This window comes from Biomphalaria glabrata, chromosome 1 (genome assembly GCF_947242115.1).
Source record: "Biomphalaria glabrata chromosome 1, xgBioGlab47.1, whole genome shotgun sequence".
Lineage (NCBI taxonomy): Eukaryota > Metazoa > Mollusca > Gastropoda > Planorbidae > Biomphalaria > Biomphalaria glabrata.
Window position 1 is genome coordinate 77937258 of NC_074711.1, and position 14355 is coordinate 77951612.

General features: G+C 32.0%; 1 protein-coding gene across 1 annotated transcript; it reads left to right on the forward strand.

Moving 5' to 3' along the window:
• The first annotated feature begins 2682 nt into the window (after positions 1–2682).
• Positions 2683–13867, forward strand: LOC106057766 (ceramide kinase-like protein). The gene is made up of 13 exons (XM_013215082.2): positions 2683–3162; positions 3947–4243; positions 4525–4656; positions 4941–5004; positions 5105–5322; positions 6002–6182; positions 6931–7002; positions 7616–7737; positions 7876–8087; positions 8217–8327; positions 11909–12067; positions 12172–12350; positions 12441–13867. Exons 1-13 carry the CDS (start codon positions 2898–2900, stop codon positions 12532–12534), a joined length of 2106 nt encoding a protein of 701 aa, XP_013070536.2. The 5' UTR covers positions 2683–2897; the 3' UTR covers positions 12535–13867.
• Positions 13868–14355: the final 488 nt, after the last annotated feature.

Below are 14355 nucleotides of genomic sequence, written 5' to 3' on the forward strand. Positions count from 1 at the left end.
ATGTCGACCCATCAGTGTATGCAAAAATAGCATTGGGTTTGAAGGTATTAATGGTCCCCAGAGCTAGGATTTGAAGGTCGTTAGATGAACGGCTTTTCTTAGTGGCATTAGGGTCTACTAATTTCAAGCGTATGTCTGGGGTCCTTGGGCGGCACCAAGGGGGAAGGGGATGAAAGCGTTGAATGTTTTGTCGGTTGGTGGAGAGGCCAGCTTCATCAGATAGTCTAGTGGCATGATGCATAAAAGACTGCATCTGGATACGTCTTCTGCATCTCCAACCATCCACTAGTTCCTACTAAGGTTTAGTGGACCTATATTAGTCATTATTTCAGCTGCATTTACTGGACTTTTCCTAAAGGTTCCACAGACAAATCTTAGTGCTTGGGACTGTATTTTATCAAGTTGTTCAAGAGCAGTCCTAGAGCCATAAATTTGCACAGGTAGGCTGTAGTCTATCTGTGATCGGACTGCTCCTAAATACAGGGATCGGAGCATGTCTGCTCGGGCTCCCCACTTCGTGGATGCCAGCTTCCGCACAATGCAAAGTTTCCCTGAGGCCTTTCTTACAACATCCTGCATGTGCTCACACATTTTTAGTTTGCGATCTAAAGTTACACCAAGGTACTTGGGTAGCTTTTCCATGCTGAGAGCCACTCCGTTGAGGAAGAGCTGGAAAGGTTGCCCGAGAATGCCAGTCCCGAGCGTGAACAGAGAATAGACCGTCTTGGAGGTGTTTATTTCTAGCCTCCATTTTTGTGTGTATGAGCAGAGCGTATGGAGGTCTTCTTGTATGTTGATGTTATAGATGTCTTTGCTGCACAGAATGCACGACGTGAAGCGATATCAATTTAGATTTGTCACTTGTGCATTATTTAACTAATAAACAACGGTATTATTCATTGAAAGTCTTGATGATTACTTTTTGTTAAGTTTACTGATATACTGAACCAATTTGATTTGGGGCTTATTTATTTTTGCGTACATTATCTCATGTCATATGTCGAATAAGTCTGGTAAATGACATACCGAGATACAAGTCAGGTATATCGGTACGTTTACCATAAGACTTCCAATGCTAATATTGTACCTTTTTAGATTCTATTATTTAAATTAGCTTTTACAACAAAAAAAAAAAGCAATTAATAATTTCCCAGGGCTCATGTGGGCCAAATTTGGACACAAATGATGAGTCCATGCTCAATGAACCCCTTTGCCTGTGGTTGGTACATCTCAGGCTTTGGGCCTCTAATGATCGTGGTCCCGGGTTCATTGAACCCCTTCGCTCCATGGAATGGATGCTACACCAAAGACCCTGCCCACTGCCATTCAACATCGTCCTGTGGGAGGTTTGGACTAGAAAGTAGATTATCCTCAACTCTGAAGGAACAACATTTGATAAATCAAGACAGTAAGTCCAAGGTTGTACAACTGCTATATTAAAAGTATCATACTTCTCATAAGAAGTGACTTGTCCCAGTAGCTCATCATTGGCGGTAATATAAATTCAAATTCTTCAGAATATCGGCCTACTTTGTGACAATATTGTCTCTTACTGAGCCCATGAAGAGTCTATTTCTCTTGTATGTCCACTGTGCGTTGATCAGCAAAAACGCTCTTTCAAATTTTTTCCCCCATGGAATGCAAAAGAAAAAAAAAAGTTACAGATCTCAAAAGCTCTTAGTGGCAGTTTTTTTCAAAAGCCTTGAATAAATAAGTTCCTGTTCATAAAAGAGCCCCTGTCAAGTCATCGTCTGCTACTGAAGGGCGAGTTTGTTTATTCAAATCAAATGATATGAAAGACTGAAGTCGATTGGTGGATACAAATGCAATGATAACAAACAGAGCAAAGCCGGGCATGTCCACAATTTAGACTTATGTCTGCTGGACGGAGGACACAACCCAAAAAATGAGGACATGTCCTCCTTTTGACGGACCTTTAGTGGTAACCTTACTTAAGCATATGCAGGTATGTTAGCCCCCACCCCTTCACCTATTAGGCTACCGCCTTTTAATCTGATTCAGGTGTTTATATAGATCTAGATCTTATTATTCTTTAATGACGTATTATGATTAGGCCTAGTCTTCTTTAGGAACAATTGTGTTTTTCTTGTTTCTCCTTTAGGCCTATTTATTCTGTCTAGTGACACGTACCTCTGTAAGTAATTAAAATTATATAGTACTAGGGGATGATTCTTGTAGAACCTATTGACTTATCTTATCTTATGTAATACAGACGTTACTTCAAAGAATAAGATGATTACATTGTGGCAAAATATGTAGGTCACAGCTGGGGCTCCGTTGCCACGAGAAATACTGCATTCCGCACTAATCTTCGGACTCGAAGACAAGCCTTATTATTCAGGACTTACGATAATCATTTTTATTTCTCCCTCATCAAAACTCTATTGAAAAATGTATTGTTACATCTTTTTTTTTTTTAATTCTTTTCTTTTTAGCTTTATTCTTCATTATCAATCGTAACAAACATTTTTTTCTTCTTTTTTTTTTTTTTTTTTTAATTTATATTCACGTTCACAAAATATCTGTTCTACAGCTTTTCTTAAATAGTATTCCATAATTTTAATTTCTCGGTTGTTATATGTCAAACTTTCACTCGCCTATATAAAGCAATAAGAGCCCGATTTGTTTAAAATCTCCTGGCAACATGTAAATAAAGACTACATTTTAGCCAATAACTAAAGAGGCATCGATTAACTTCCATAATGCTCTAGATCTAGATCTAAATTATGTGACTCATTATTAGATGAAATAGTTAAGACAGTGTGCTTAAAAAGTTATGGCGATCTTCACACGTCAAACTCCTTGATTCGTTCATTGATGGGACTTGAAATAGTGCGGCTTAATCAAGGATATTTACTGTTGGCTCTTAACAAAATATGGAGCCCGACCGTGCATACATTCGAGGACAAGACGGAATACCTGTTTTAGTTGACCACTCTTCTAATCCATCATCCCCAGTAAATAAAAAGTCTATGAAGTTTAAAGAAACAAAGACTGACCAGCCTGTAGATTCCGTTAGAAAAGTATCAAAGACAACCGGTGAAATTTTGAAGGCGGTTTTTACCATTGATGGTGAAGGATACGATGTTATTTTCAATGAAAAAATTGGGCGAATATCTTGGTCGACTATGAACGCAACCGGTATTCAAGATAACTCTATTAATTATAGACCTTAAAATATTATAAATCTATGGTTCTCAACCTGTAGGCAATGTGGGGCAGGGAACACGTTATGCTGACGAGGGGACATGAAGGTTTTAATTTATAAAGTCTCACATCTCATATCAGTAAATTAACTTGCATTGTATTGTAAATTTACATTATACTTAGAACACGTAATCACTTATATTGTTAATTTTTCTAGCTGTGTGTGCAATTTAGACTGCCATCACTATGGACCAGAGTTCAAACCTAGCCTGTTTCCATTCTCTGCCCTCCTGCTGAAGGTCTGGGCTAGGATGTAATAGTCTTCATTTCTGAAGTCACCCATTAAAATGCATGACTAGATTGACACATGAATATGCATAGGACGTAATTATCTTCTCTTTTGAAGTATTATGCCAAAAGAATGCATTTCTGCAACTTACAATACATGGTTGGTTGAGAAGTTGATTGGCTTTGAGGGAATGGTGGATGTTTTTTTTTTGTCTGGAAAAATGAGGAGGGTCTTTCACAGGTTGAAAAACATGGCTATAAATGATAAACCTAAACAATGGGCAATCAATCCGGTAAAAATACAATGTTTAGTAAAATGTTGAAACATAAAATATATTCCTAATTTACATTTATCCTACGTGAGAAATATATTTTTTAATTTAACAAAATGGTTTATTATTTTTTCCAATTATAAATATGATTGTTTATACTTCTTAGACTATATCACTATATTTTATTTAGATTATCTTGATGTTTTCAAAATATTTAGGACGCAGAAGAAGATCTTCAAAAGGCTTTTCAAGTTTTATTCAGAAACGAAGACTGTCTATAACGGAAGATACATACCTTGATGGCTTAGACATTTCATCTCTATTTGGTGTTCATTTAAAAAGACGTCAGAAATCTAGCAGTGGCAAAGAAGATGAAGGACAATGTTTAGGCATTGTGCTGAGCATGATTGAGAAGAAAAATGTGAATATGTTAAGAGAGAAAACAGCATTTCTAGAACATCCCAGTGAAGAATTATGTTCTCCTTGGGTGGAAAAAATTAAAGATTGTATTAAAAGTAATTATTTCTTTGCTACATATCTTTTGTTCCCTACAATGATATAGACATAGCCATATATATATGTCCATGAATATAGACAATAAAAAGAATTTTCTCTAAAATTTAACTTTCATAAGTTTATTTATCTACCTGTTTATGATTTTGTCAAATATCACAATTGTAAGATTTATTATTTTTTTGTTCTCAAAAGGAAATTTTAATTACTGGTATATTAATAAGTTGGTAAAGGATCATGTTTCAAAATATATTTTAATTACAATAAATATATTTTCTTTTAGAAATTCACCATAGGCCTGCTGTCATAAAACTATTTCTGCAACCCTTTGCTGGAAATAAAACTGGTCGAAGTCTTTATAAAAATACTATTTCTCCATTGTTTCAAAGTGCAGGTGTAAGCGTGGATTTAACTGGTACGGTAGACCTTTTATTACAGTATAATTATTCACATTTAATTACTCATACATAACATCAGCTGTGTGGAGAGGGGGGAACTGTGATCATCACTTTGATCTCATTCTCTGAGATTATTTGTAGTGATCCATAAACTCACATGTAATAATAGAATAATTTTTAGAATTGGCTTAGTAGTGCTTTTTATTGTTAAAAGAAAGAAAATTCTTGTTGTTGAAATTTATTTATAAATTAATTATAAATGACAGATTTTAATTATTTAAGTTTTTTCTTTAACTTCCAGAGATAAAACATAATGAATTTGTAAAACAAGAAATGGTACATTTAAACCTTCAAGATTATGACTGGTAATATATATAACCCTCCAAATATTAATATTTCTCTCTCATTATTCAAGTCCAATGTCAAATTACTTCCAATTTAATTTTATTTTCTTTTATTTCAAAGTATTGTTTGCATGGGTGGAGATGGTACAGTTAATCACTTGGTGAATGCTTTACTCACTCGTGCTCAGAAAGAAAAAGATATTGAAATGAAACACAATATCACTCCAGTTAAATGCCCCATCCCACTAGGGATCATACCTACAGGGAAAACAAATGACATTGCTCAGTCAGTGATGGGAGTTGCTGATGCTGTGACAGCTACATTACATATTATTCATGGTAATGAGCCTTTTATACATTCTTTTTTTTTATGATAAAAAATGGGTACCTTTTTCACATGATTAATACCTGTGTTAAGCTTATTACTTGAAGTGAATGTTGATGCATGACATTTGGAAAGATTTAAAATGACATTAGCTGTAAGGTTTGGTTTTAAAAAAGAAAAAGGTAGGAAATGTTTAGGGACATTAACAGAATGAAACCAGATTGTAGGTATGAGTAGAAATCTTGCTAGCAAGAAGAAAGGTTGATGGATTTATGTAAAGGTTGGAAGATCTGCCAGTAATTGTATTTAACACAAAAGGCATGGATCAATAAACTTGCTGCCTAATCATTAAGAATGACCCTTTGAACTGTCATCACAATGGTCCTAAGTTCAAACCTTCCTCCATTCCCTGCCATCTTGCAGGAGATTTGGGCTAGGATATAATAATCATCTTTTTTTAATGAAGGTCTGAAGCTTATAAAACAAACAGGTTTTGTAGAAATTTAGTAAAAAGTGTAAGAGAGAACAAAATGAGTGCTAGGATGGGAAAGGATTTGGAATAACACATATATCTATCAAGTTTTTTTCCAATCAGGCAATTTCCAAGATGTGGAAAGAGGGAACAAAATGAGCGCTAGGATGGGAAAGGGTTTGAATAACACATATATCTATCAAGTTTTTTTTCCCCATCAGGCAATTTTCAAGATGTGGATATTTGTTCTGTATACACACCTGAGAGATTTCACCAATGGGCTTTCAATTGCCAGTATGGCTTCACAGGCCAGGTTCTGACATTCATGAAAAAATATAAAACATTGGGCTCTAAAAGAATAGATGCAGCTGTTATTAAAGCCCTTACCAAATCTAAAATGAGGTAAATTCTTAGCAAACAAAAATGTGTATATCACTCAGTATATGGTTTAATTTTATTGCTTCATTTATAAACATAACACACTTAAAACTTGGCTTAGCATATGACACTGTTGAACACTCAAAGTATATATACATATAGATGTAAGATAATGTTATATGCGTTCATTGTCAAGCTCAGATAGATTTATTTTAGGTGGCAATTTTAGCTTAGTCAACATAGCAACGACAAAGTTAGTTAGAGAATCATTTGAAGGGCATTTAGACTGAAGCAGTATTTTTATTCGTAGGGGAGGGAAGGAGCCAAAAAAAGATACAAAAAGAAGAGAATAAAGAAACGGAAACAAAAGTGCATTTCAAAAATGTGGGACAAAAGAAAATTTGTTCTGTCCTTTCTTAACTTAGAAAGAATAAAATGAATAATGATAAATAAATTTTATTAAATAGATCTGTAATTATAAATACTTAAATAAAGACATTAAATTCATCACTTAATTTAAATAAAGAAACTTGCAAAAAAAGACAATTCCAAATTTCTGTATGTTGTGCTCCATATATTTAGAGTATAAACATGAGTTAACTTAAATTTGGCTGATCAAAACAAATTTATGGACATTATTAAAGCTGTTTTGTTTCCAAATAAAAAAAAATCAATTGCTGCTGAAATGTTTGGACAATAATTTCCTTTATCACATTTATGGGTAACGTATTTCTTTTTTTTTTTTAAATATAGAAATCATTTTCATTTTCAGAGCTTATGAGTGTGACATTGAGTATATTCCTGCTGAGTCTTCTTATCCTAAAAATACAGTTTGCAGAACAGGGTAGGACTTGTGTTTTAGTGAGAAATAATAGTTTTCCAGAGAATTTTATTTTCTTAGAGATCCATAAATTTTGTTTTATGATTAGTGGAAAATAATACAGCATTATTACCATTACATTTGACAAAATAAAATGCCTCTGGGCACACTAATACTTTGAAAGAAACAAACATTCTGAGATACCGGTACCATAAATAAGAATGTTAAACCTTATAGCCATAAATAAACAATTTCCAGTTCATCTATGCCATACAGAATAAATGTATGAACAAAAAGAATTTTAGTAAGTAGACTAAACTTAATTTTGTAGACAATGTATGAACAAAAAGAATTGTAATAAGTAGACTAAACTTAATTTTGTAGACGTGCGTCACCAATTATAAAGATTTGATGTAATAAATACCACAGTCATCACAAAAAAAAGCTTAAATTAGGTTGGAAAACACTTTTATATTCAAGGGTTTAATATATATAATATAATACATGCATCAGATCCATGCACCTCATGAGATGAACAAATTATCTATTGAAGCAAAAATTTACAATGCAATAAAACAATCTTCAACATTAAATTTCTGCTGCTATGATTTATAATGTTTAAAAATTTTGTGTGTAGCTGTGACATCTGTTGGAATGATGAATGCAAACTAGAGCATACAGAGGAGACAACTATAGATCTAGTACAGGAATTGGATCCCTTGAGTCAATCTTTCTCAAGTGATGCGAGTTCTATTATAGGTATTTTTATTTAATTAACCAAACTTTATAACACTAACACATGACATATGTGTTAGTGAAGAAATAAAAATCTTTAAAATTAAAAAAACTCTGGCAACTCTAAAAGTTTAATAATTAATCAACAATTTTCACTAATAGATCTTCCACAGAACAACCCATGGCGATCATTGAAAGGGAAATACCTAAATGTTGGTCTCTTTACACTTCCTGGAATTTCAGATTATGCACCTCAAGGATTCAGCAGATACACACATCTTAATAATGGTGTGATTGATTTAGTACTAATCAAAGATGTGGAAAAAAAAGAGTTTGTTAGACATTTGCGGAGATTTGGAAATACTAAAGATCCAGTAGGCAATTTTACATGCAAATTTAATTTACAAAATTAACATAATATTTGTTTTCTATAAAACTATAACAATCAATATTATGTTTTTCTTAAAATTAGTTAATTCATCTTGGGATTTCTGTATTTTTAGTTTGATTTTCCCTTTGTTGAAATGTACCGAGTGAAAGAGCTTCGATTCCGTCCACGATATCCCACAGGCTGGAACTACAACGATCATGACTTCAATGAAATCAAATATCAAGTAAGTTAATTTGTGCACTAAATGTATGCAAAATATAACTTCATCATTTGTTCTCTACATTCCTAATAGATTATCTAGGCCTCAAGAAACATGTCAATCTCCACTGTCTATCCCTAATTATTTTATTTTCTCCTACCTTACTCTTTTCCAATTCTTTTGTTCTCCATTTTTAGCGGCCCCCGTAAGGGGAAAAAGCCGCTATTAGGTTTGTGCAAAATGTCCGTCTGTCACACTCAGATCTCGAAAACTAGAAGAGATATGAAAAATATTATTTCATCATTAAATCCGGCTTAAAAAGTTTAGGTGCAACGGCTACTTTTGGTTTTCTAAAAGCAAACCGTTTAATTTATAAAATTAATTATGCAAGCGATTTTTTCATAAAAATACACCAATTCTAAAACAATTACGTAAATGTAAGGGAGGCAATGTTACAATATGCTAACAAAGATGGACAATTTTTGTGTATTTTCAGTATCACTAAGTCAAATATATTTTAAAAATGTACAGGAAATGTTTACAACAAATATAAATAATAGTTAAAGACGTTTTTTCTGGTCAACTAGCTGCTAAAATTAAAAGAAAACATTTCTGTTTGTTTATAAAGGCTAATAATGCACTTTGTATGTAAATATCACGCACATTTTTTTAAATGGACTTTTTATGCAGCGATTTTCGTGCAGTAGCGTAACGTCGCAACATGATCAGGTGCTAAACCAATTCCTTAAACTTTTTTTAAAAAATCAGATTTTATTTATTTTTTGTTTAGTGCCCCCATCCGAATAAAAGAAGCTTATTTTTGTGCGTTTTGTCTGTTGGTCGGTCTGTCCGTCACGATTAGATTTAAAAAACTAGAACTCTAAAAGCTATTGAAAATCTGATTTACCCTTTAATGTTCCTCCCATAACATCTCAATAGTTTTAAGTATCTAAAATTGATTGTTCCGGATTTTTTTGTGCAAAACTAATCAACGCCAACAAATGTTTGTTTGCTCTTCTAACTTATATTACATTCAATTTCCATGCTTAAACGTTGCAAAAACACATTATCAATAATATGTTGTTCCGTTTTTTATGTAAATAGCATATTAATGCTAAATCAAAATCTCTATACTGACTTATATTTCATTAAGTGTAAAAATGTTCCGGATATTGTTTTCTAAAACATGAATTATGCCTAATGATTGTTTGAAATCGCATAAGGCTTTTAAAAAAAGTAATTTACTAGAATTGGTTACTGAAAATTACTTTTTAGACATTTAATTTTCTTGTAAAACATAACATAGAAGTTTTGTAATCAATAAAGAAAGTTCCGGAAATTTGTTTCTTACAAATCGTCGCAAGAAATTTCCGAATTTATTTAAAAATCTACTAACGCCAAATAATTGTTTGAACTCCCTCTTCTAATTAATAAACAAATAATCTTCTCATTTAGGAAATAATGTTTTTACGGATTTTTATGAAAAATATTTTAACTCACTACTCTCTTACAGTACATTTAACTTTCTACCTAAAACATTAAAAAATCTAATTATCGTTAATATTATGTTCCGATTTTTAAGGAAAACAGAATCCAAACACCAAAGTAAGGTATGAAAATCTCTCCACGTGGCTGTAGTACATCTAATTTTTATACGAGACCATCCAAAAAATTTAATTAACGGTATTACATTTATCTGAAATTCTCTTTTTCTTTTACTATTTATACAAACATCCGGAACAATCTATTATATAAACTTTTCAATTGTGTTCATACCTAAAAATTATTGCGATGTTTTGAAACGTAAAATAAAGGTTAATCAATTTTTAATAACTTTTAGTTGTTTTTTTTATATCAAGATGACAGACAGACCGACTGACAGACAAAACGCAAAAACAATGCGGCTTTGATCCTTTTTAAATAAATTCTATTAGAACTCAGTGCACCAATGTCTATGAACCCTCGTTAAATATCTCGTGTAAATAAAGACATTTTTTTTATGGTACCGGTACTAGCCTATTGTGAGGTAATGGAATTTTTTTTCTTTGACGTCATATGAATGGACTCTTTAAATGTAATGTTAAAAGAACGTACTCGGTGCACCAATGTCTATTAACCCTCGAAAAAATTGCTTGTATTAATGAAAACATATTTTAGTCTAACTAAGCCGTGTGACGTAGTGGTTTTTTTTCCTTTGACGTCATATGGAATGAATTCTTTAAAAGAAATGCTAAAAGAACGCACTCGGTGCACCAATGTCTATGAACACTCGAGAAATGGCTCGTGTTGATGAAGGTGATTTTTAATCTAGCTAGGCCTTGTGACGTAGTGTTTTTTTTTTCCTTTGACGTCATATGGAATGAATTCTTTAAAAGAAATGCTAAAAGAACGCACTCGGTGCACCAATGTCTATGAACACTCGATAAAAGGCTCGTAATGATGAAGGCGATTTTTATTCTAGCTAGGCCGTGTGACGTAGTGTTTTTTTTTCTTTGACGTCATATGGAATGAATTCTTTAAATGAAATGCTTAAAGAATGCACTCGGTGCACCAAAGTCTATGAACACTCGATAAATGGCTCTTATAGATGAAGGCGATTTTTAGTCTAGCTAGGCCGTGTGATGTAGTGTTTTTTTTTCCCTCTGACGTTATATGGAATAAATTCTTCAAACGAAATGAAAAAAGAACTCGGCATAGTAATGTTTATTAAGCCTTGTTATGTGACTCGTGTTTAAAAAAGGAATGATATCTTGATTTAGATCTAATCTAGATTTTTTAAACTAGATCTAGATTTTTATTACAGTATATCTAGATCTGGATTTATATTCTAATTAAAATTATTTTAGAGTCTAGATCTAGAATTTCTAGATCTAGTTTAGACTAAAATAGACTAGATTAAGATGTAGAATTTCAATTTCTAAACTTAAAGTGTAAAAAAAAGTGTAGATTTTCATTTCCAAACGTTTTGATCAATATTGTAATGTTTTAATATACTAAAACTAATCTACTATTTTTTATTAAATTTAAATTTAAATTTACGGCAAATGAATCTTTGAAACATTATTACTTTTGACCATCGGATGGCTGCCTGGTCGTGCGGTTTGCGCGCTGGACTGTCGTTCAGATTTATGGATGGCCCAGGGTTCAAACCCTGCCCGCTCACATCCCCCGTCGTCCTGCGGGAGGTTTGGACTAGGAAGTAATTATCTTCAACTCTGAAGGAACATCCGAAACGTGTAAAACATTTTACATCAAAATTAAATCACCTCTTGAATATTATTTGCGAATATGCAGATCCGACAGGGATCCGACTTCGACGGGGGCCGCCTCTGAGTTTGTGTAACACAAACTCTCTTTGTAATCTTGTTTAAATTTAACATGGGAGTTAAAAATTCCTATTTATACTTTTGTTTTTGAGAAATGCCAATATATATACAATAAAATTTCCTTTAAAAATTATTTTTTTTGTCTTTCTAGTTAGAGAGTGATTACCTATTCATTTGACAATGACATATTCATAACTATTTCTTTCATATATATAGCACTTCACATAGTTAAAATATATCAGCAGTCTCAATAATATCATGATTTGTTTATTTGCCTAGATGTCCAGAGAAGCATCCCAACTACAAGTCAAGAAATCTGTAGAAGTTATAAATGACTTGGATCATATTACAAACCATGACAACAATCCTAGCATAGATACACTCGACTTATCTGATGAAGAAGATGAACAAGAAGAAGAGAAATCTGAAAATCAAAATGTAATTTTTTCATTAAAAACTAAGAACTAAAACACAATTCCTTGTGATTATATTTTGTCAAACCCCTAATGAAATGCCCATTTCTATCTGGACATTTGTTTCAGCCACCAGAACGCCTTGTGGGACCCATGTATAGAAAGACTTTCTCAGAGATAGAAAGGGAAAAACACAAATGGCATGTTAGAAAGAAAGAAGAAAAACTTAAAGCCAAAGAACAGGCAAAAATGGTTTCTGTCTGGAGTATTGACAATCAAATAGTCAACAAGCTTGAATTAGACTTCAAGTAAGTTGCATTTTAAGTCAACATGTCACACACATTTTAAACATTTTCTGCTTACAAAGAATGGACTTATGATGTATTGTACTTCCACAGAGTTCATCATGGTCTCTTGAGTGTTTCTGGACTTGGAGTTTCACCACATACAGAGTTCAGCGAGGTTAGACTAGGCTGTTTGTCTGGCATGTAGTTCAGTGACATTCTCAGGATGATATTGTCTGTGCAACTACAAACATTTGTGTGATGATGGTACCCACTGAATGATATTGAAGACTGAAAATATTGAGTTCAGGCATTTTCTTGGCCCAATTATGTTTAACTTTATTTACTAGTCAAAGTCTCTGAAGAGTTCACTCAATGGAAGTTGATGATGATTTATCTTTAAAATAGCAACAACACTCAAAATAAAATAATAAACTTATGCGAGTTTATATTAACTTAGGCTATTAGCTGTAGCTTCTGAATGAAACCTTATGGAAAGTATGTTATCATTCCTTAAAAATAATTATCAGCACATAACGATACATTTAAAGTTTACTTCTAGCCTTTAATTTTGAAATAAAGTAGATAGATTGGGTAACTATATTTAATATTAAAATTCAATTAAAAACAACATCTGACCCCCGTAAGCAGTTTTTTTAATACAAAAGCTAGAAATCAACTAAATCAACTTCCATTTCTAATAATCCGTGGTAGTCTTTTTTTTTTCAAGTGTTCAAATATTTTATTAAAAATTGAGATTTATAAAGGGACATAATGTTTATAGATGATCATGTTAAATGTTATTAGACTGTTCATATCCATTAAACTAATTTTTATATGACAGTACTCTAATATATTAATGTATATCATTTTAGTATTGTTAAAGAATCTATTTCGTTTGATTTAATACTGTCTGGCTCACAATAGTTGTAATGCCTTTAAAAATGTTGATTACCAGAACATATTTTTTCGCCTTCTGACCATGGAAATGTTCAATCAAGTATTTACATACTCTTTATGATAGCATTTCATTTTCCATACCATGAAATCGTCTGACAAAATGTATTAGTCTGGCGAAAACGTTTTCTTCACTTAGAGCACATTGTGTAATTATTTTGTGAAACAAATCACCATATTTATACACTGAATGTTTTTCATTTTGAGCAAAGTTGTTTCTTTTAATAAATGATGTCATTTGAACGATTGTATTTCTTTCATTAAGAACTATATTTTTTATAAATTATTATTTATATACAGCATTATATGTTCACAATGATAAACTTTCAAAGTCACTGTTCTGTTGTATAACTTGCTTGATTTCTCTAACTAGCAATAAATAGACTTTCTGTATTTTGTGTACAATCCAAACATCTTTTAAAACAATTTTAAAATGTTGACATGTATAATTACTATACAATATGCATTTTTATGTAGTCACAGTAGTCAAGAGATGTTTACTAAATGGAAAGTAGCAGAGTGTCTTTTTTTTCTATGTACATTTATAGAAAATGTTCCTGTCACAAATAAATAACAACCAAGTTTTTTATTTTTTTTTATTTAAAAAAAGTCTTGTATACTATGTATATTTTTACAGAAAGTAAGTTATATTTTACAACTAAATAGCCAGTAAGGTTTGAAAGTTGGAAAATCACTTTAAATTGCTGAAAGCCCTTCCAGTTAAGCTACAAATACCAAAATTGTTCAATATATAAACTAGACACTACTTTTTGTTAAAGAGTGATAAGGCCATTTTGACAATTAATTCAATCACTAAATTGAAACAATATTTTTTTTTAATATTGTGGATTCCTGAGATATTCCTAAGAAGATTTACCCCTGCTCTGTTTAACATGAAAGTATAGGCTAGTAAGAATGAAAACTTAATAATTAGTAAGTGAATTATAATATTTAGATATCATAATGACATAGGTTTTAACATGCATGACTAGATGCATGACGCATAGGACGTAATCATCTTCTTTTTTGAAGTAATATCTGTATTTTATAAGAAGAAGGTCCTAATCTAGAG

Excerpts from the sequence above, each read along its gene's own strand:
- LOC106057766 (XM_013215082.2), top strand. The coding sequence starts at position 2,898 with ATGGAGCCCGACCGTGCATACATTCGAGGACAAGACGGAATACCTGTT. Across the intron at positions 3,163-3,946 it reads GTCGACTATGAACGCAACCG|GACGCAGAAGAAGATCTTCA; the intron begins GTATTCAAGATA and ends CAAAATATTTAG. Across the intron at positions 7,003-7,615 it reads AATACAGTTTGCAGAACAGG|CTGTGACATCTGTTGGAATG; the intron begins GTAGGACTTGTG and ends TTTTGTGTGTAG.